The 22738-nt window shown below is 34.7% G+C and overlaps 1 protein-coding gene across 4 annotated transcripts in view; it reads right to left on the bottom strand.

Moving 5' to 3' along the window:
- Positions 1–22738, bottom strand: part of KMT2E (lysine methyltransferase 2E (inactive)) — a 93895-nt gene that overhangs the window by 21483 nt on the left and 49674 nt on the right. For all 4 annotated transcript variants that reach the window (XM_045793427.2, XM_045793431.2, XM_045793430.2 and 1 more), the window contains 10 exons: positions 22159–22273; positions 20857–21086; positions 17680–17760; positions 13767–13825; positions 12665–12837; positions 8310–8348; positions 4718–4948; positions 4471–4601; positions 3346–3463; positions 2351–2460 (listed from right to left, as the gene is read on the bottom strand). In XM_045793427.2, coding sequence (XP_045649383.1) covers positions 2351–2460; positions 3346–3463; positions 4471–4601; positions 4718–4948; positions 8310–8348; positions 12665–12837; positions 13767–13825; positions 17680–17760; positions 20857–21086; positions 22159–22273 — 1287 coding nt within the window. The remainder of the gene's footprint in view (positions 1–2350; positions 2461–3345; positions 3464–4470; positions 4602–4717; positions 4949–8309; positions 8349–12664; positions 12838–13766; positions 13826–17679; positions 17761–20856; positions 21087–22158; positions 22274–22738) is intronic.

Below are 22738 nucleotides of genomic sequence, written 5' to 3'. Positions count from 1 at the left end.
AAGGATAGCCAGTTATGGTTTAGAGGGGGAAAAAAAAACCCTCAATAAATTAAAATTGAGTCCTTTTCAGTAAAATGATTCTTTGGCTCACAATAAGGCAATAATGGTATTTACTTCAGTGGTCCCAAACCGTAACTATGTCTTATACTTTAAGAAATGACTTCGATAACCAGGTGTCTTTAAAAAGCTACCTTGAAAAAAGGGGAAGTTACGTTTCCCTTTGCCCCTCTTAAGTGTTCCCTCTTTCAAATGAACACTTGAAAAATAATTGCACTCTCTCTCATCTTCACTGCAGTGATAATTATTACTTCCACCATACAGAGAAGATTAAAGCGCAGAGAGGTTCGGCATTTTGTCCAAAGTGACAGTTACTAAACGGTTGGGACAGCATTCAGGTACAGGTCTGTGTGAGTCCAAAGCTCACACTTTTTACCTCTTCAGTATTTCTGCACTCTGCCCTCCATGTCCCTACCACCATGATTTAGTTTCTCTCCAGGATGCAGGCAAAATGCCCAACCTGAGTTAAACAGTAGAAGCCTCCCATTTTACATGTTTTAAGTTGTTTAATGTTTGTTCACCATAAAAATAATTTACTTTCCTAAGTTTCTAATACTGCTCCTTACTCACTTTCAAGATTAGTACAAGTCAAACTGGCTAAAATCTGAATCAGGGATAGAATTCAAAAATTTATGATCTATGCCCCCACCTCCCCAAATTAGGTATTACTAGAAACTAGGCTGAAACTCTTTCTAGATGTTTTCTTTGATTTTAGAATACAACTGCAAATAATGATGGTCAACAGCTAATGTTTACTAAAAGCACTTATTTTGTGCCAGGAACCGTTTTAAACACTCTACATATCTTAAATACACTAAATCTTCAAAACATTCCTGTTACGTGAGTATTACTATTCTCCTATTATGACATAAGGAGATGAAGAAATTGGTCCAAAGTTACATAGGTAATAATAAGCAACCAAGCTGGGAATTGAAACCAGATTATAAAACGCTTATATTCTTAACCACTTACAGGAAACAGTCTTTCACAGTAATGAGCAAAGAGCCATTATGCTAAATTTCCCACCATCTGGGGGAAAAGGGGCTAAACAAGGTAATGCGTAAGTTATACTAAATTTGACTCTCAACAATCAAGTAGAGCTGCACAGTGCAGGAAGTGGAATTTCATTGACAGAAAACATGGACATGTAAAACTTATGCATTTAAATAGGTTACCATACAAAATTTTAAAAGCAAAATCCAGAATAGGAGGAAATGAACTGAAACACTTATAACCCAATAGACTACAGGATACAAAAAGAACCACCCCGCCTTCCCCCCAAAGATCAGAAAAAGACTGTCCAGCAGGAAAACTGAAGATGATTAAACAACTCATAAAAGAGGAAATTCAAATGACAAATTAATATACAAAAAGATCCTTGGGCTCATAAAATAATCAAGGAAAATGATAATTAAAAATATAAAAAGATACCGTTTCACATGGATTAGCATCAATTTTTAGAAGTCGTAAGGAAGTGAAGCAAGGAAGAAAGGTGTGAGTAGAAACTGGTCATCACCCCACATCTGGTAAACCCTGAGGCCGTACACATCCTACAGCTGAGCAAGCACACCCCCGAGACTCCCTCCCATGGAGAGAACATGTGCCCACAAAGACATGTTCAAGAAGTCATAGGAACAGTTTTGGTAAATCTAAAGATCCAACAGAGGAAGGGATAAATGCCATTGGCAGTGAAAATAAATGAACTACAGCTACACAGAACAACAGAACCGAACCTCAAAAGTAATGAATGAGAAAAGATGAAACACTACAGAATATAATTTACATTGAATTTAAACTGAAGTTTTTATACTCAGAATTAACTTTATTTTCCTAGTGTTTCAGAACAACAGTTCTCAGAATTTCCTAACAGGACTCCAACAAACCCTTTCAATTTATACTGCAAAGAAAATTTATACAATTTCTTTCGTTTGGAGGGGCAAAAGTGAAATTATCCATTCACACTGATCAGGCAAATTAACTGTAAGACTAAAACTGTACCCCCTAAAATACCAGAAAGAACAAATTCTCATGTAAACAAGGTCAGTGCTGTATGGCTGAATTAGGACTAATGATTTTAATTACTATGAGCACTTACATTACAATAATAATTAGAGTTTGGAAAAGAACTAAGTAATAATGCTCAGTGGAAGTTGACACCAAAATGCTTGTTTTCAAGTAGATTTCATTGTCTCATAACAAATACAAATAAAAAGCTATGAAAGTAATGACAATACCTAAGATTTTTAGGAAGACTATTTCAAAACACAGAACTCATTTAGAGACTTGAACTTACCAATTCCCATAGTCAAAATCAAAGGCAATAGTTATTTCAGTTCCCTTTGGAATACTCTGTATAGAATAAATGTAAAGATGAATGGTTCCATCTTCAATTTCATGCCTCACCTGTTAAAAGAATAATTTTATATTTTTATAAATTTCTATCTTAGAAGCACCTCATCCTGCAATTTTGAAAACTTTTCAAAGTAATTCATGAGTACAACGTGAAAAATATGCAAGCAATTACAAGATGTAACAGTGGTTATCAACTAGAAGCAAGTACAGTGATGCAAACTCCACAGTCCACCAGGTAGCATTAAAAAGCAAATACTACACTTCACTGATTCCACAATGCATATTTTTTCAACTCCGAGTATCCCTGAAATTGGAAGTTTTATAAGTGATGGTATCTTCGATTTGACGACATGCAGTAATGAGTAATGGTACAGTTAATGCCATACTTTTCTATGACAGACACTAGTCCTCCTAACAAGTTCTTACAAGTAAAACAAGCACAGACAAGCTTACAAAGCTAGTTTGTCAAAGACAAGACACGAATCTAGTATGTCTGGTTTCAAAACCTATACTCTTAATTGTAACATAGCTATAAATTTAAAATGTTTATTTTGGCATGTAAAAAAATAAAACTAGAAATACTACTTTAGGCTCCAAATTAAAACACAGTTGTATAAAAAATTTTTATAGTAGCACATATAAAATCTACTTTAGCTTTCAGTTTCATCATCTATCTTGATCCAATCAGATCATGACCCATAAAGAGAGCTTAAGGAATAAACAGAAGCCCAATATTTCCTCTTACAAAGAACATCACAATTTCTTCAATGTGTAATGTAATTTTTAAGACCTCAGAGCCCAGTATCAACTAATTTTTCAAAATGGAAACACACTGGGCAATATAAAATTCATCAATGGTTAAAAGGCTTGTGTTTGATACTCAATTCCACACATCCCCCACACCCCTGCCTCCCACAAAGATTTCTGTAAGCTTACCTCTGCATTGGGTGTACAAGAACGCCTGATGAACCGAGCCTCATTCCCAAAAGTCCTTGCATCAACACACATTTCTAGCCCGTGAAATTTAGAATAAAATAAAACAAAAGGATATGGTCTACAAAGAAAGAAATGCATTATAAACTATTAACATATTAACAAACTTCTAAAAGACTCAAAGTAAATAGTGAAGCCAAGATCTGAATACAGGCAATCTGATACCAGAGCCCATTCATTAAGGGCTAGTTCATGCCAATTACATTTTTACCTGCTCCAATAATCTTATCTAAATTAAAGGTAATTAATTGAAGGTAGAAATTCAAATTTACAAGGAAAAATAAAAAGGAAGGGACTACTGCCTTTACAGAAGGATTCATAACTGGACACCTTTAAAATCTTTATCTCCTAGTGCATTTAAGTGTTTGATTTATAGCACTGTTTGTATGTAAAAGAGAAGTATTCTTGTATAGCTTTCGAATCTTAAAAACTCAAGTTATAAACAACAAATACTTTTAATAATCATATAGACTGAGAATGTTCTCTCTCTAGAGATACCAACATATTTCCAGACCTCAGGGAAGCAATGGGTCACAACATCAAATTCCCACCAAAAACACAAACCACAGAAAAGTGCTCCAGAGCCATTCCAGTAGCAAGAAAGTGGGAGCTGAATGTGGTGGCAATAATGGAAAAGCAAATCTAACATCCTCTAATATAGAGGAAGGGGTTTTGCCTGTGATCACCAATGGTCTTTTCAGGTTCTACCAATGATGTTACAAGGAATTAGGAAAGATCCCGGAGGCAAAAGGATTCCTTATAGTCTTAGGTAATCAAAGTTTTTCATTAACATCCACCTGTATTGCTGTAGTTTGTCTTTGAAGTAGACTGTTTTAGGAGTGTCAGCAAGACAGAGATAGGTAAGAGACTGAGGAATACATCTGCTTTTTGCTATACTTTATTATAGTTCAAAAGTTAACAGTCACTGTTCAATCACACTACACTTTTAAATGTATTAAAATGATCGCTTAGGAAAGCAAAATACATACAAACACAGACAGCATCTTGGTAAAACAGCCAAAAAAACAATCTTTAACTACAGTTAACTGGTAAAATAAATAAATATACCTCTTAAAGAAATATCCATTTGCTTCAAACTGTTCTCTTAGCATAAACTTCCCTCTGTACTCAATGATAAGTGCATCAGGAGGCAAATCTTTTGCGGATTTCAGAATTTTCTTATTTTTTTGTATATGGCTCTAAAACCAGAGAAATGCTGAGATTAATTAAACCTGATCGCTTTCAATTTACTCAAGATATACATTAGAAAACAGTTTTTGTTTCGTAATTTTTTTTTGGCAAATGATATACTTACCTCCACAGGAGGCTTAAAGAGCAGATTGTTGGTATTCAAATCTGATTTGTTTATTTCTTTTTTGTCATTTCCATTGCCTAATCTCAGAGCTATTCTTTGTGCCTCCCTCTGAACACCCTCACTATATTGGTTACTGTTTGCCTCTTCGTATCGATCCATCCACGCTTTAATTTTTGTCTCCCATCCAAAATTTGAACCATCAGATGAAGGATCAATCTCTGGAGCTGAACCCTGAAATCATAGCAAACTAAGCATTAATATCTGGACTTCTAAGTATTTATACACACACACACACACACACACAAATAAATAATAATCTATGTAAAAGAACATAATATAAAGTAGAAATAATGGTAGGCTTTCTGAGTTGATCCTAGGGAAAAACTGACCATAAATGAGCAGCCTACCACGTCTTTATACTGCATGCCAGACAAGTAAGGACTTAGAAGACTAAAGGAGGCCAAATTATGTGTGACTAGCATAAATTCAGACCACTAGCCAAACTGAGGCCTTCAATAAAACTGCAAATACCCCAAACTTTGGAGTCACTGTCAGCTAATGGTTAAAAAAAAGATAGCGTAGGGTCGCCTGGGTGGCACGGTCAGCTAAGCATCCAATTCTTGGTTTTGGCTCAGGTCATGATCTCAGGGCCGTGAGATCGAGACCCGCATCAGCCCTGAGCTGGGCGCAGAGCCTGCTTAAGATTCTCTCTCCCCCCATCTCCCTCTGCCCCTCCCCCACTGCTCTCTTGGGCACTCTCTTAAAAAAAAGATATGAAATTTTTTATTAGAGATTGTCAGTATCTACCTTGTACTCACAGTTCTGATAGACTACTACAATTGTAACATGTTTTATTTAACAATATACTTTGATATCTTAATTTAGTGTAATTTCAAGATCTATAATCAACTGTCCACATGATAAATTTGACATGAGAACAAAATGTCTCACAGAATGTAAAATGACCCAAAATGGTCCATAACCTAAATTCAAGGGTCATACTGAAAGCAAGAACATTTAAACTTAAATACTTTCTCTTCATCTATACCTCCTACTAAAAATCCGTAAGATAAGAATGCTAAAAGCCAAGTACAAAACGTTACAGCCTCTCTTAATCTGTTACAGAGCAAAAAGAGGGGGGCACCCGGCTGGCTCAGTTGGAAGAGCATGCAACTCTAAATCTTGGGGTGGTGAGTTTGAGCCTCATGCTGCATGTAGAAATTACTTAAAAATAAAAAAATCTTAAAAAAAAAAAGAAAGAACAAAATGGGGCACTTTTCCTGCTGGAATGCAATTTATAGATAGGCACAATTACCACACATTTTAAAAATGTGGATTCCCACAATTTTTTTTAAGGTTTTTTTTGTTTTGTTTTAAAGATTTTATTTATTTATCTCACAGAGACAGAGCAAACACAGGCAGGGGGAGTGGCAAAGGGACAGGGAGAAGCAGGCTACCCACCAAGCAGAGAGCCCAACGTGGGGCTTGATCCCAGAACCCTGGGATCATGACCTGAGCCAAAGGCAGACACTTAACAACTGAGCCACCCAGGCGCCCCTTCAACAACAATTCTTATTTGCAATCTTAGGGTGAAAATGAATCAATGACGATAACAAAAACATTTATGTTTCATTAGCATAATTCAGATTTCAATTTTTTGTAAATGCTATTCATCAGTTTCTTTCTACAACACTGAACACCTTACACCTTGATGAGAAAAGATTATTTCTAAAATATGTACAACCTAAGTAACTAAAATTTTAAAATCATATGTAGAATTCATAAAAACTCATATATCCTATTAGACATGTACACATGTGCAGTAACACTAAAATTTACCATTTGTCCACGTTCCATATAAGTAATTTTTATTACAAAAAGTATCATTCTTTCTTACAATGAAACAAACTACAGTAAGTTGTTCAGCTGCTTGACAGGAGTAGGTTTATTTTTACCAACTGATATTTTATGTAATTATATATTCCACATTATAATGACCACCTTGTAACAGATTTTTACACAAATATGAAATACTATATAATAAGGCCTTCATCAGCTTTATTAAAGAAATCTATAAATTTAAAAATTTTTTCCTTCTATTTTACCTTCTCCCCCACCCAAGCCTTCTACTGACCTGGTATATATTTGATACAGTAAATTCTTCTGTATCTCTTGAACCTATAAATACTATAGAATTACTAACTGGAATTGTTATGATCTTATAGAGGTATCTTTAAGTAAAAAAAAAAAAATCTTTAAAGATGCACAAAGCATTATTAAAATTTTACTTCCTTAGTCATTTCTTTACATAAGAAATGAAAATATTGGGGCGCCTGGGTGGCACAGCGGTTGGGCATCTGCCTTCGGCTCAGGGCGTGATCCCGGCGTTATGGGATCGAACCCCACGTCAGGCTCCTCCGCTATGAGCCTGCTTCTTCCTCTCCCACTCCCCCTGCTTGTGTTCCCTCTCTCGCTGGCTGTCTCTATCTCTGTCAAATAAATAAATAAAATCTTTAAAAAAAAAAAAAAAAAGAAATGAAAATATTTCACTTAAGTAAAAGATGCCCTGTCTTCAATAAACCTGCTACTGGGATAACTGGATAAATCAGAAAGAAAAGGAAACTATCAGAGTATTAAGTTTCCACTAGCTGAATTCAAAAACTTTTTCAGACTGTACGCTATGTCAGAGAATATCCCAGAAACCCAAGTTTAATATATAGTAAGTATAAAATCCTTAACTTTAACACATAAAGAACATTCTATGAAACTTTGGGCTTGTAGTCTGTTGAGTGACACCATGTTAACTTTCCTGAGAAAGAACTACAAAAGCATGTAATAATCATCACTAGACATCCATTTAATGATTTGTTTTCCAGGAAATGTGGAATAATAAATAACTATTATGCTTTACACTATGGGCACAACAAATATACCGTAACATGCTCCCCACATCCTACTCTACTATCTGACAACTTGAGAAGCCCATTATCCTTTAACCACATAACCTAGAAAGCTACAGTCACCCTATATAGTTGACCTCTGTGATCCGACACCTCTCTTTTAGGGGGAGGCAGAGCTGATGAGCCTTGCCTCTCTCAGCAATCTGGGATTCAACAAAATTGAGGCTATAGTCTAATTATTTCAAGGTACAGTGACTACTTTGTACTTCAACAGTGATTTTACAGTATTTTATAACAACTTACTTGACTAAATCACTCGAATCCCAACTATGCAAAAAAAAAAAAAAAAAGGAAATTTTCAAATTCTCTATGATTTTGCATTCATATGTCCAGTATACGATGTAGTACTGGGAGGTACAGAATGCACTGATAACTGAAATTCAGATTATCCAAAATTTTGATATTAGCAATTACTTATATACCACCTCCTTTTGCTTAATATTTTAACATGTGAATAAACTCCAAGAGTATCATATTAATCAAATTAGAATTCTCTATAGTGCCACTTCTGGTAAAGATAATAAGCAATGAAATGATACACAATGAAGAGAACATAAAGATTTTGGACAAGTAATCACTTAGTAAGCTTCTGACAAACTGACAGTTGGTACTAAGGTCTTTAATGTATTTACCTTAACTCTTGATGACTTCCTAGATCCTTCACGAAAGGCCTGAAATAACATGAAATTCTGAGTTAGTTCTTTTTTAAACTGAATATGATATTTAAGAATCAAGCAGTTCACTGAAGTCTTCTACTAGAATATTATTCCATTATTAATAAGAGAATGCAGACGGGGTGCTTGGGTGGCTCAGTCAGTTAAGTGTCTGTCTTCAGCTAAGGTCATGATCCCAGGGTCCCAGGATCGAGTCCTACATCAGGCTCTCAGTTCAGTGGGGAGTCTGCTTCTCCATCTCCCTCTGCCCTTCCCCTCCACTTGTGCTCCCTCGCTCTCTCATTCGCTCTCAAATAAAAACTTAAAAAGAGTAGAATGCAGACTTTGTATACCTGAAATTACAGTAACAGTGTATATCAACTATACTCAAAAAAAAAAAAAAAAAGAATGCAGACTATGTAAGAACATGAGACTATGTATATGAATGATACTGCTAAAAAAATCTCAAATTTTCTATGTGCTCAATTATTACAACCATGGAAAAATAACTGATTAAATTGGAAGGGTATTAAAAATATTACAGTACTTTTATTGAAGAGAAAAGTTTTGGGAATGATAAAATAATGTTACTACTTTAATACTCTAAGTGAACTAGTAAACGATATTTGAACATATAGTGGAGCTTAAGTAATAAGCACTGTGGTAAACAGAGCTGTATTTATTCAATAAATATTTAGTGACAGCTCACTAATCTGCTGGGTCCTGAAGTGGTATTTAACATTTAATTCCTATCTTCGTCATCACTCCACCCCAAAAGTCTCTAGGGAGACTAACAAACATAAACCAAGAGTAAGCAATATAGATCCAAATGTATTTAAGTGTTAAGTCTGTGTGTAGACTACATGTTAGAAGAAAGCAGGATTTATTAACAACAAAATGAACCTTCATGGAAAACATGGGAAAAGAGCTAGGTAGACTTTGAAGAATGAATGTACTCAGACAGATGAACAACTGAAAGGAACACAATCCTAGTACTAAAGAAATATGAGGGGCACCTGGGTGGCTCAGGTGGTTAAGCGTCTACTTCTGCTCCGCTCATGATCTCAGGGTCCTGGCGTCAAGTCTCACCACACCCTCCCAGCTGGGGTTCCCTGCTCAGCAGGGAGTTTGCTTCTCCCTCTCCCTCTGCAACCTCTTCGTGCTTTCCCTCTCTCTCAAATAAAATCTTTTTAAAAATTATAAAAAGAAATATGAAAGAAGGCATCAAATAGGAAAAAATATTTGAGGAAAAACTAATACACACACTTTTACCCACTGAAGAGTATGACATAAAATTTGCTACAAAATTTAAAATTAGATCATGGAAGCCTTATTTAAAAAGTTGGATTTTATGATTCCAACTTAAATACAGGTATGCTTTTCTTTATGCTGGAGTAATCAATAAAATACTTCTGAGCAGAGAAGAGATGTAAGAACAATATTCACAGGAAACATAACCAAATATAGGATGTTATGAAGCAGAGGATAAAGTTGGAGAAATTAAAGATGGTTAAGTTACTATTGCACTACTATGAGGTGATGAGCGTTTGTAGAAGCAAAAGGAAGAAAAATAAAAATACAAGAGACATTCCAAAGGAAAAAATCAATAGTGCTTTTGAAAATAAATCTGAATGTCCAAAACTAAAGATGACTCAAAGATTTTTGAGGCTGAACAATGGCTATGCTGCTGGGGAAAAAAAAAAAGAATTTGAAAGATAGTCACAATACCTGTCTTTTTCTATGTTATCTGCAACATTTACAGTATTAATTCTTCATGGGGCACCAGGGTAGCTCAGTGGGTTAAGTGTCTGATTCTTGATTTCTGCTCAGGACATGATCTCAGGGTTATGAGACTGAGCCCCACCTCAGGCTGCTTGCATGGAGCCTGCTTATTAAGAGTCTCTCTCTCCCTCTCCCTCGACCTCGGCCTCTGTCCCTCCCTCTCTTAAAAAAATAGTATTAATACTTCATGTCAAAGTCCTGAATTACTGAAACACCAATACTTTGCTAGGGTTTTATGAATATTTGAAAACTGTTATCTATCCAGAACATCTACTGTAAACACCATTCAAATTTTTAACAATTAGCCATAACAGCAACAGGCTGAATAAAAAGCAAAACTGTATAAATCCTTTTGTTATATGGTTTTTATTACATATTAACCTCAAATAATAGTAAAACCTTAACAGTGTGGGTACAGCAAACTAGATCTTTTATGCACAGTTTCTGGATTTTTTTTTTTCTAATCCTTGTCTATATTTACTAACAACACAAGAGAAAAATTTCTCTTTACACACTAATATTCTGAAATAACTTTGACACAATCCAAGACTCAGGATTGATTCATTTTAAATAGCCAAAAGTCATTCCAGCCAGAAAAAAATACAGAATCTATGCTTTACTCAAAAACAGATTTGTTAAACCAAATGACCTAAAACAAGAGGATAAAATTTCTAAGTAACATTTTTTTTGAAAAGTTTATTTATTTGAGGCATGCCTGGGTGGCTCAGTCGTTAAGCGTCTGCCTTCAGCTCAGGGCGTGATCCCAGGGTCCTGGGATGGAGCCCCGCATCAGGGTCCCTGCTCAGTGGGAAGCTTGCTTCTCCCTCTCCCACTCCCTCTGCTTGTGTTCCCTCTCTCAATGCCTCTCTGTCAAATAAATAAATAAAATCTTAAAAACAACAAAAAAAAAAGATTTATTTGAGAGAGAAAAAAGTAAAAAGGAGAGAGAGGGCGAGGAGAAGCAGACTCCCCGCTGAGCATGGAGCCCAACTGGGGGCTCGGTCTCACAATCCTGAGATGATGACCAGAGCCAAAATCAAGAGTTGAACACTTAACTGACTGAGCCACCCAGGTGCCCCTCAAGTAACCTTTTTTTTTTTTTTTAAAGATTTTATTTATTTATTTGACAGAGAGAGAGCACAAGCAAGGGAAGTGGCAGAGGGAGAGGGAGAAGCAGGCTCCCCGCTGAGCAGGGAACCCAAGGAGGGACTCGATCCCAGGACTCTGGGATCATGACCTGAGCTGAAGGCAGACACTTAACTGACTGAGCCACCCAGGCGCCCTTCAAGTAACTTTTATACAATAAATAGGAAAGCATAATTTCAAAGCGTGAGATGAAAAAGGTGAGTCAATACTGACACATGAATGCCGAAATTGTAAGAGGCATTTTTTTTTTTGACAATTTTATTTATTTGACAGAGAGCACAAGCAGGGGGAGCAGCAGGCAGAGGGAGAAGCAGGCTCCCTGATGAGCAGGGAGCCCAATGAGGGACTTGATCCCAGGACCCTGGGATCATGACCTGAGCCAAAGGCAGATGCTTAACTTTAGAGAATATTCTAAATGGTGAAGGGAATGGCATAAGCAAAGATAACACCCAATGGGACACCTGGCTGGCTCGGTCAGTACAGCCTGTGACTCCTGATCACAGGGTCGTGAGTTCAAGCCCCACACTGGGTGTGGAGCTTACGAAAGAAAGGAAAGAAAGAAAGAAAAAGGTAACACCGAGAAAGTGCAGGTAGATTTTAGTAAGAAATTATCCAGAATGGATAAAATACAGGACAGGTAAAAGAATAGCAGAACTGGAGAGGGACATAATATGTGAAGACTGCTATAGTCAAAGTATATTTTAAGCAGGGAGGTGAAATTAGAAAATGCAAAGTACGTCTGCCTATTAAACAACCAGATGATATCGTGAAGAACCACTCAAGGAAAAACGCTTTGAAAAAGCCTTGATTATATATCTAGGGATAATTTCAGTCTATAATAGCAATATAGCCATCATGAAAAATATTTTTTACCTTAGCAGACAAAAATCTTCAATAGCAATTATAACAAATTTAATGAAAAAGTGGCTCAGAAATGGTTTTATGCCATTACATCCTTAGGATAATTTATCACATAGAATTTAAGTGAAAAAAATCTACATGATAAGAAATTCAACAAATACGGAGGCTTATTAAAATGATTAAATATGATTGAGAGAACAACTATAAACAATCATTCACAATCATTCTATGCTCCTTTACCTGTTCATAAGCTATTAAAAATTTAGGACTGTTATTTCTGTTTTCTAAAACAGCAATTTTTTCCATTTTATTTTAGCTTTTGCATTTCTATGACTAGTTTCATTAGTGATGATTGCAAATCATTATGCAAACATTCTTCTCTATCACACTCCAATCTTTAAAACATATTAAAATTTTAAAATGAGTTTTAAAAAGCTTAGATTCTGCCAACTTTTCTGGCTACCATCCAATACTCATCTGCCTTTCCTGTAAAACTCAGCTCCTACCACTTCCCACACACTCATCTTAAGAAAGGAAAAACTTACTTTTTTACACTTTGAAATGTTTTGTTCTTTCTCCCCACTTTTTTTCCTTCTTTTATCATTAACCTTGGAAACTCTTGAAGCAGTTAAAGTAATCGATGTTGGGGTGTGCTGAAATGCAGTATATAATTCCACAGGAACCTCATCACCACTCTCAGTTGCACTGGTATCACCATCTTCCAAGGCAAAATAAAAATTATTGTATTTGCCATACTATTTTGAACAAAATAAAAAACAAAACAGCATTCTACATGGCAAACTGTTCTATCTCCATCTGTCTACAGAATAAACATTGTTTTACTTCTTCCCCTCACTCAAAGTAAGATACATTTAAATGCAAACCGCAAGTACCATTCCTTATACATTAAACTAGATGAAAAGTCTGACAATACACTGAGATGGTGCGACTGTGGGAAATCAGCACTTGCATAAACTGCAAGGAAATTCAAAATACCCTATGAAGGGGAATTTAGCCATATCTAGCAAAATTCTACACTTAGCCTTTCACCCAGTAATCCTATTTCTAGGTATGTATCCAAAGATAAAGTGAATGAAAATCCAAAAAAACTCTTCCAAGAGGGTTTCATTGAAGGTGCTATTTGTAATAACAAAAACTAAAGAAACAAAAAATACTGGAAACAACCTAAATGTCCATCAAACGGGAATAATTCAATAAACTATGATTCTCCAAAACCATTTGTATTAGTACTGTTTTAAGCCTAAATGAAAAGTTGTATTGTAGTTCAACTTCTACAATCTATTCGTAAAAATGAAAAAAATACTATTCCATGTGATAAACTAATGGGATCACCATCTCTCTGAAAAGCGAACATATTTAAATACTTCTCTAAACCTATCTGTTACCTTTGTAGAAAAATATGGATGATTTATAATTTTTATTTCCCTCTACTTCCTACATTTTCTAAAGTAAGTACACTCTTATTCTATAATCTGGTAAAAAGACTATTTAAAATCTCTACCTGATTGTAAGTCAGATATACAATCAACATTCACTGGGAAGGTGTTTACATCTGACTAAAATATGCAGGGCATTCATTCTCTCGATCATACTAATCTTAATTTAGTACAGATCCTTTTCACCTACCTGACATATTTTCCCTTTTCCGGCGTTGTAGTAGCACTGCCCTCTCTTTATCCAAATTCCTGTATTAAAATATTAATGATTATTTACCAAACTTTCATGGATTTAGATATAAGAAGAGCAGTTTTAAATGTAATAAACTTTACAATTTCTCTAATTTAAAGCAGATCGGTTTTAGAGGTGATGAACTTCACACTTTCTCTAATGTTCCTACTGAAAAACAAACAGTATAAAATATATGTATTATCCCTTGCCTTAGTTAGAGCTTATCTAGCATAATTAGCAGTAGATGCCAGTTAAGTGACTCTATTGCACTCTTTTAAGAAAAGAACTTTTTACTTAGGAAACTAGTACTTTTTTATTCAAATTAAATATTTAAGGCAAAAAGTCTGTTAAAAAAGAATGCTATTTCATGAAAAAGACGGAGCATCTTGAAGGGATGGAAAGAAATGAGTCAATCTCTATATACTAGTATGAAGTGATCTTCAGCACATATTTTTAAGAGAAAAAAGGAAATGTGGCAAATTCTATAATATACTATCACTTACCTAAGTAAGGAATACAAATACGTATGCACATATCTGTTTCTAATAAGGAAACATCAATGGAAAGAACAATCCATTTTTTATCTTACTTCAGGGGTGGAAGGACATAATCACGTTTAAGTATATAATTATAAAAATAAAGTATAAGAAGCAATCCTAAAAATAAAAAATAACTAGCTTCCTCATACATTTCTGATAGGAATGTAAAATGGTACAACTGATATGCAAAAAATTGCTGGACAATTTCTTACAATAGTAAACATGCCACTTTCATGTGACTGAACACCTTCACTCTCAGGCATTTATCCCAGAGAAAACACACTTACATTCACACCAAAACCTGTACACAAATGTTCACAGCAACTTTATCTGTAATAGCCAGAAAGTGGAAAAGACCCAAATGTCCTTCAATGGGTGAATGGTTAAACAAACTGTACATATATATCACAGAACACTACTCAGCAATAAGAAAGAACAAAATACTGGTATATGCAAGAAATTGGCTAGCTCTCCAGAGAATTATGCTGAGTAAAAAAAGCCAATCCCAAAGGTCACATACTGTATGATTCCACTTATATAACATTCTTGAAATGACAAAATTATAACCATGGATTACAGATTACAGCAATGGAGATGCCAAAGGTCAGGGATGGGAAGGGTGGGAGAGGTGGGAGGTGGTGTGGCTGTAAAAAGCAACATTAGGGATCCTCCCCATGGAAATGTTTTGTTTCCTGACTGTATCAATGTCAATATCCTAGTTGTAATATTGTATTAATAGTTTTGCAACATGTTACCACAGGGGGGAACTGGGTAAAGGATATACAGAATCTCTGTATTAATTCATAACTGTATGTGAATCTGTAATTAACTCAAAATAAAAAGGTTTATTTTAAAAAATAAAAAAAATCACCTCATCAATATAGCGTGTATCCAGCTGGTATTATAATCACACAGTGAAATACTTTTAAGGGACTTTAAACACAATAAACTATAAATTCCTGTGGAACATATCTTAAGGAAAAAAGTTCTAAACTCTTTTACATAGGGGCACCTGGCTGGCTCAGACGGTAAAGCATGCGACTCTTGATCTCAGGGTTGTGAATATAAGCCCCAAGTTAGGCGTAGAGTTTACTTTTTTTAATTAATTAATTAATTAATTAAACTGTTTTACATAATCATATCTTGGTGCTAGTGTTGATATTGTTACTCTAGACTGTTATATTTTTCTATGAAAGGAAGCAACTGAGTAGCTGGTGAAATTCTAGTTATATTATTGTCTATGTTGTTGGGAACTAGGAGATATAAATGGAATACGGAAATGGTTAAAAGAAAACCTCATATTCCTAAATTTAAATTACAATTATCTGTATAAACTCATGTACTTTATCTTAAAAATAAACAAACAAAACATATTTCCCTAGCTTTGTCTAAAAAGACAAAGACCTAGGAACAGTGACCAATCCAGTAGGAAAGAGCATGACTAGCTCTCAGATTCTAGAATTGAAAACCAATTCTCAGAGGCTCAGGAGTATAAAATAAGCTCGAGACATCTTGTCATACCAGAAAGCACAAAACCTAAGTACCACTAGGATACTGTCATAATGGCTCAAGAGACAACTTGATGAGGTTCCCAATGACCAAAACTGGACAAAATTTGAGTATCAATAAGGATAGTAAATGCAACAGACTGATATCTACGATGTTTAAATCCCTGAGTTTATAATGATACTTAAATTTCTTTTAAGTATTCTGAACACTAGTAAATAAAGGGTAAGAATCAACAAGCATTTATCCTGCCTTTCCAAATACAGTGGACTCTTAAACAACATGAAGACTTAGGGGCACCAATCCCTTGTGCAATCAAAAATCCGCATATTAACTTTTGACTTTCCAAAAACTTAAACTACTAAAAGTCTACTATTGACTGTCAGCGTAAACAGTTGATTAACACATATTTGGTATATGCATTATATACTCTACTCTTATGGTAAAATGTACCAGAGAAAAGAAAATGTAGTTAAGGAAGTCATAAAAATACATGTACATGTATTGGGGAAAAAAATGCACATTAAAAAAGAAAAAATCATGTTTAAGTGAACTCACACAGATCATAACTATGCTATTCAAGGGTCAACTGTATTCCTTAAGAGAACTAAACAGTTAATATGGGGAAGTTTGTTTCTATAGAAATATTCCAGCTAATAAGTTATAAGCAATAAGATTAACATGGCACTAACTTGCAACCCCTAATAAATTAATGGATCTAAACAAGGACTATCAATGTGTCCTATCATAGAGACAAGCAATCGCTTCTCAGCCTTTTGGCTAAGATCAAGTGAGACAACCAGATATTATGTGTTACTTGACAGAACACAGTCTATGAAATATTCTCCCCCCACCCCCCCAAAAAAATTGAACCCACAATCCGATCACACACTTATTTACAGAAATAAAAAGGATACAGAAATTGGTTATATCATGATAATGCAATCAGCAAACAAATCAGGATAAACAATCCAATTCCTTAAACACATTGCAAAGGAAACCAGAGTTTGTGGGGTAATGGAAGGAGGTTTATATTACCAGAGTCTTAACGGACAGATGTATATCAACCAATCAATATTTTAACGGTGGCTGAGTGATAATACATTTTATTACATGTATAATAATGGCTTTGGGGTTGGTTTTTTAAAAATTCTTTTACAGATATATATTGAAATATATATATATATATATACATATATATATATATATACACACTGAAATACATAGGGATACATGTGAATGAAATTCTTTTACAGATATATATTGAAATATATATAAATATATATATACATATATACACTGAAATACACAGGGATACATGTGAATGAAATAATGTATCTGACCTAGGAAATTGTGTGAATGAAATAATGTATCTGGGACTCCCATTAAAATATGTGAAAGGGACAAGAAATATATGACAGTATAAATGAAAAAGACTGTTGAAAATTGTTGAAGCAGGGCAGTGGAATGATTATTTTTTATAGAATACATGGATCTAGTAACTCTTTAACATAGTGCACTCCACTGAAAAGAGATGCCATCACTTAGAAGATGTGTTGTTATTTTCTGCATTATTAATGAGGTAAAAAAAAAAAAACAACTCTACCGAGTAAACCATGAATATTATCAATGGAAAGATTCTTCCTGATTTTAGAGATGTCAGAATACAAAAAAAATAATAAACATAAAAATGAAAAGTGTATCTTAGAATTGATGAAACACAGTAATCCATTAATTATTTAATCCAGAATTCATACATAAACTTCTATTAACCAAAGATTATTTCAGTAAATTTACTGGCAATCTTATAAGCATGCACAACTTACCTAGGCTGACAACGTTCACATAAATATGTATCAGGAATATGCTGCCTGTCAATCCCCATGCAGTCAATATGTTGCCAAACGCTTAAAGAAAAAAGCAGAACGTATAAAATATTAATAGAATCATCCTTAATTTAAGATCTGATATTCTATTTAACTATTACCTAGTAAGCGCCCACTTTGAGTTTAGCACTGAGGTGCTGTGAGGAATTCACAGAAGTATGTCCTTAGGGAGATAAAACTTTGAGATGCAAAGACAAGAGGACAAATATAGGATATTATATATATATATATATATAAATTTCTAAAGCAAATATAACTTTTAAATATGAAAGGTACACATTACAAATATTATCCAAAGTCACAATGTGAAGATGTCCACATTATTTGAAGTTAATGGGAAAAGCACCCTGGAGAATAATGGACTTGAATAAAACCTCATTTGGGAGATTAGAAAGAAAAGATGTCATTATAGCAACATTTTCTCAAGTAGATTCATATGAGGAGCAATCGCCAGAAGGCAGTTAATCTATATGAAGGGAAATTTTCATTCTGAGAAATACGGGGGGGGGGGGTTAGAATTGGATTAGTAAAGTGCAGTCAGATTATACAGGACTTGGAATATCAGGAAGTGTATAGATTTCCTCTAATGCGTACCAGGAAAAACTCGGGCTGCTTTGATGGTATACAGTAAACTCAAAGAACTTAAGAAACTCAAAGTAGAAAAACCACCAACTAAGAGGATTTTCCAACATTCCAACCCTCAGTTAAAGAAGGATAGAACTAGAATGCGGCAGAGAAGATAAAGAATCTAAGATACATTCTATGAGCATAGGGATTAAACCTATTCTGTCCTCAAATTAGTTTTATGGAATACATGGATCAGCTTGAGGCAACCTCTCAATTTGTTACTATTATTGTATTTTGTTGCCAAGGCTGTAATTGGTCCAAAGCTGATTTTTATATATATGTATATGTGTATATACACATATACATATATACATACACACACACACAATATATATCATATATATATGCCTATTCCTAAAAATAGTCTTAATTACTCTTTACATAAGAATTAGCCATTTCAAATATATCCCTTCTGAGTTAACTATCGTATGCTCTTCAGTTCTAAACTGAGAATGTTCGGGAAAGAACTGGTAGGAAGCGGAAGGTAATGGAATAAAAGATGTGGGGGGGGAAAGTGAGAAAGAAAAGCAGAGCACCTGACAAGGCAGGTTAGAATAACAAACTAAATTAAATTTAGGGGTAAGTAGTAATGTCATGAAGATAACAGAAGAAACAAAACTAGAAAATGAATAAATGATCTGAGCTCTAGAGGTCAAACTTGAAAGAGAGGAGGATAGGGGCGCCTGGGTGGCACAGCGGTTAAGCGCCTGCCTTCGGCTCAGGGCGTGATCTCGGCGTTATGGGATCGAGCCCCACATCAGGCTCTTCAGCTATGAGCCTGCTTCTTCTCTCCCACTCCCCCTGCTTGTGTTCCCTCTCTCGCTGGCTGTCTCTATCTCTGTCAAATAAATAAATAAAATCTTTAAAAAAAAAAAAAAAAAAAGAAAGAGAGGAGGATAGGCAGCAGGCACATGGACACACACAGAGGCAATATGGAACAAGAAGAGAGGAAAAAAGATAAAGCCTTGCAAGTATACTACAGATTAAGCAGTAGAAAAACAACAACAACAACAAAAATAGATTCATAACAGAGAGCAGTTGCCAAGAAGCAAATACCTTGAACAATCCAAAAACTGAACTGGTCCCTCAAGAATTTGTAGGTATAAATCCTAAGGACTAATTAACTATTTTCTAATTCAGATAATTCTATATTATATCTAGATCATTGTAATGAAATCCAAAGAAAACACTCCATTAAAATGAAAACACTGCCAAATGGTATGTAATTTATCACATTAGACAAGATCAGCTAAGAGAAAGCTATATTATATGATCAGTTAAAATATGAATTGAAATTTTCTAACTAGTTATTTGAAAAATAATGAAGAAAACAAGTTATCACTGAAGTTATTTTTTTAGTTTTTAAGTTTACCTCCTGAATAAATTTACTGATGTGATTGTTCATAGTAGTGACACGTGTCATAGGTAATGAGTATTTATTTTTAAAATTTAAAAGGTACCACAATATATTTTTATTAAAATTAACCCAAAAGATCACATCTTTACATAAAAATATCAAATTTCACTCTCCAATTAAGACTAATTTCCCCCCTTTTTGGCAAAGGTAAATCAACGTTTTGAAATATAACCCTACATGCATGTTTATATCAATAACATCCAACATCCAATCACGTAACAGATGGGAACACTATTACAAATAATACAAAGTAATTTATATTTGGCTCTAAGATGTATTTTTACACTCACACTCAAATATAGGTATATGCTATACTATTTCAAATCAAATAATGAAGCAATACCACAAAGATCTGACCTAGGAGATTGTGTGTAAAGCCACCAAAATTTCTTACCCCCCTACAGTACACTGCTTAAATCCTCTCTGCTTCCCACTCTGTGCAGGGGAGGGACTCAGTAACTTTCAGGCTGAGATCCTACGTTCCCTCTGCATCCTCCCCAACTCCCTCCCCCCCCAAAAAACAAAAAATGAAAACAAAACCCCACTTTCTGTCCCAATCACACCTTCTCTAGGGGAGGAGGCCTTTCTTGGTGGTTGAACCAGGGTTGGGGGAGGGGAGACTGTGGTTCTGGTTCAAGGAGACTCCAGAGTGCTGCAAGGTTCAAGTCAAAAGGAGGTGAGAGAGTCAGGTCAAAAAACATCAGTCAAAATGTATAATTCCCCCAAACTGGAAAATCACAGTTGACTATACAGCACAAATAATTCCAAAGGAAATTCAGAGGGCTCATTTTTCTATCTTGTCTACCACTATATGTAGTTGTATTATTATTGAATGAGCAAAAAGAGAGATGGGATCCTGTATGAATAAAGTTCAGAACTGATTGCCTATTACTTAACAATGAGGATTTCTAATAAACTCTAACAAAGCTTCTTTCCCATAGGGGATTTTTCTAGCAAAACATCAAAAAATGCATTCATCAATTTCTTTAAAAGTGACTTTGTCTTTTTCAAGATTAACACTCAAAAGTTAGCAGCATTCAAGAAAAGTAAACTAACGGTGTAAAGTATTTTACCTGCATTTGTCACAACAGATCATGTATCCATCATCATGTGTAAAACCACATATGCACCTGGTTACATCAGTACCATAACTTCCATCCTCAGATGTGCTGATTGTAGTAGCACTGGAAGTTTCATCAAAATTAGGAGTGGTAAATATGCCTACTTCATTTTTGCTAATAAGAACTGATGGAGGAGGGGAAGCCGGAGGTGTTGGAGGAGGACGAGCACCATAATTATGGTCCTGGATAATTGAACACAAATACAACACGATATAATTTCCACAACAATATGAATTTAGATAAAAGTCAATCCTTAATTTGAATATTCAAGAAATATGAAATCAGTCCATTTCTTCCCTAATACCTTTAAAATAATGACTTGGAGAAGCTAGATATTAAACCATACTCGTAAGTGAAAATGTCTACCTACAACCTCAGTCACCTCCACAGTGACTTCCCTCAAACTCCACACCCTCACCTCACTAATCAAAAGATATCCTCAAAGTCTATGGTCAAAGAGCTCTGCCTTCAAGACAGAAGCAGGTACAAGATGTGAACATAAGGGTTAAAAAAAAAAAAAAACCTCAGGAATGTGGAGACTAAAGAATAACAAAAACAACTAATAAAGACATATGATCACTATAAAGTATATAACAGAAGATTTTTAAAAATTTGGTTTTTACTCTGGTCCCAGTGGTAAAAATCCGTCGTAACTGTACCTGGATAGTATAACATGTGTCCAGTTCTGTAACTGTTTCAATCTAACCTGTGCCTCTTATTAGCTATGCAACACTGAATGAGTTAATTTAGATAAGCCTTCATTTTTTCAGCTATGAAACAGGGATGAAAATTATGCCCATCTCATGAGGTTGGTTTTGAAGATTAAGTGTGATAATATATGTAAAAATGTTTACAGTCTGGCACATAAGTCCTCAATAAGTGGCAATTACATAATTTACTATATAAATTACTATATAATTTAGAATCAACAGTAGATAGTAAATACAACCCTGTGTTTTTATAGAGAAGGTAAAGAATTACATAGCATAAAATGCATAATAATAATAATAATAATAATAATAATAATAATAATAATAGCTTCTAGGGAATGCCTCTTCTAGAATTTTAATCCCTCGAGTAAATACAGTCAGGGTAATAAAAAGTTAAACAATAAATTACATACCTAATTATTTAGATAATATAAAACAAGTATTGTTTTTTTTAAATATTCTGTTTTAGGCACAATACTACAAACATCTACTTTCAACCTCTAGATATAAAAAATACTCTTCCAGAGAAATGTTGGACACTTACCGCATAGGGCAAACCGATGTAACTGTGTGAATGATGCGAGCTGCTGGTATATAACTGGTGGGGATAACTGTTGGATTTCTCAACTACCACAGGGCTAGCTTCTACGGATTCTGGTCTGGAGGGGAAAAAGTTGCATTAAAGAGAATTCCATTCATTTTTGTTCTGTTCATCCATTTAAAATTACAAGCATTTTATTTCATTGTCTATACAAATGTCTTTTTATGGTATGTAGACACCCTGTGGACAAGATATATCCTATATTTCCTATCCAGATTCTGTGTCCTAACAACAAAACTTTCAAGTAAAATAAATGTCTCACCTCCAAGTTCAAATATAGGTTCCCTCTCATTAGGAAAAATTATTAGAGATTAAACATTATTTAATATGCTCAGTGGCACTGGGGACACTACACATGGGGGAGAAAAGTGGCAGAAATAATTTAAACAGGACGAAGAACACACTGAATCTGTATGGACCCCAATGTCAATTGAAGTATACATTTCAATGTTCAAAACTGTATGTATGTGTTAGTGTGCCAAGGTGTAATGAAGCCTGGAAAATATCATTATATAGGAAACCT

This window comes from Ursus americanus, chromosome 3, assembly GCF_024610735.1.
Source record: "Ursus americanus isolate L20-20 chromosome 3, mUrsAme1.1.p, whole genome shotgun sequence".
Classification (NCBI taxonomy): domain Eukaryota; kingdom Metazoa; phylum Chordata; class Mammalia; order Carnivora; family Ursidae; genus Ursus; species Ursus americanus.
Note: the sequence above shows the minus strand (reverse complement) of the source record. Positions and strands in the feature narration are given on the sequence as shown.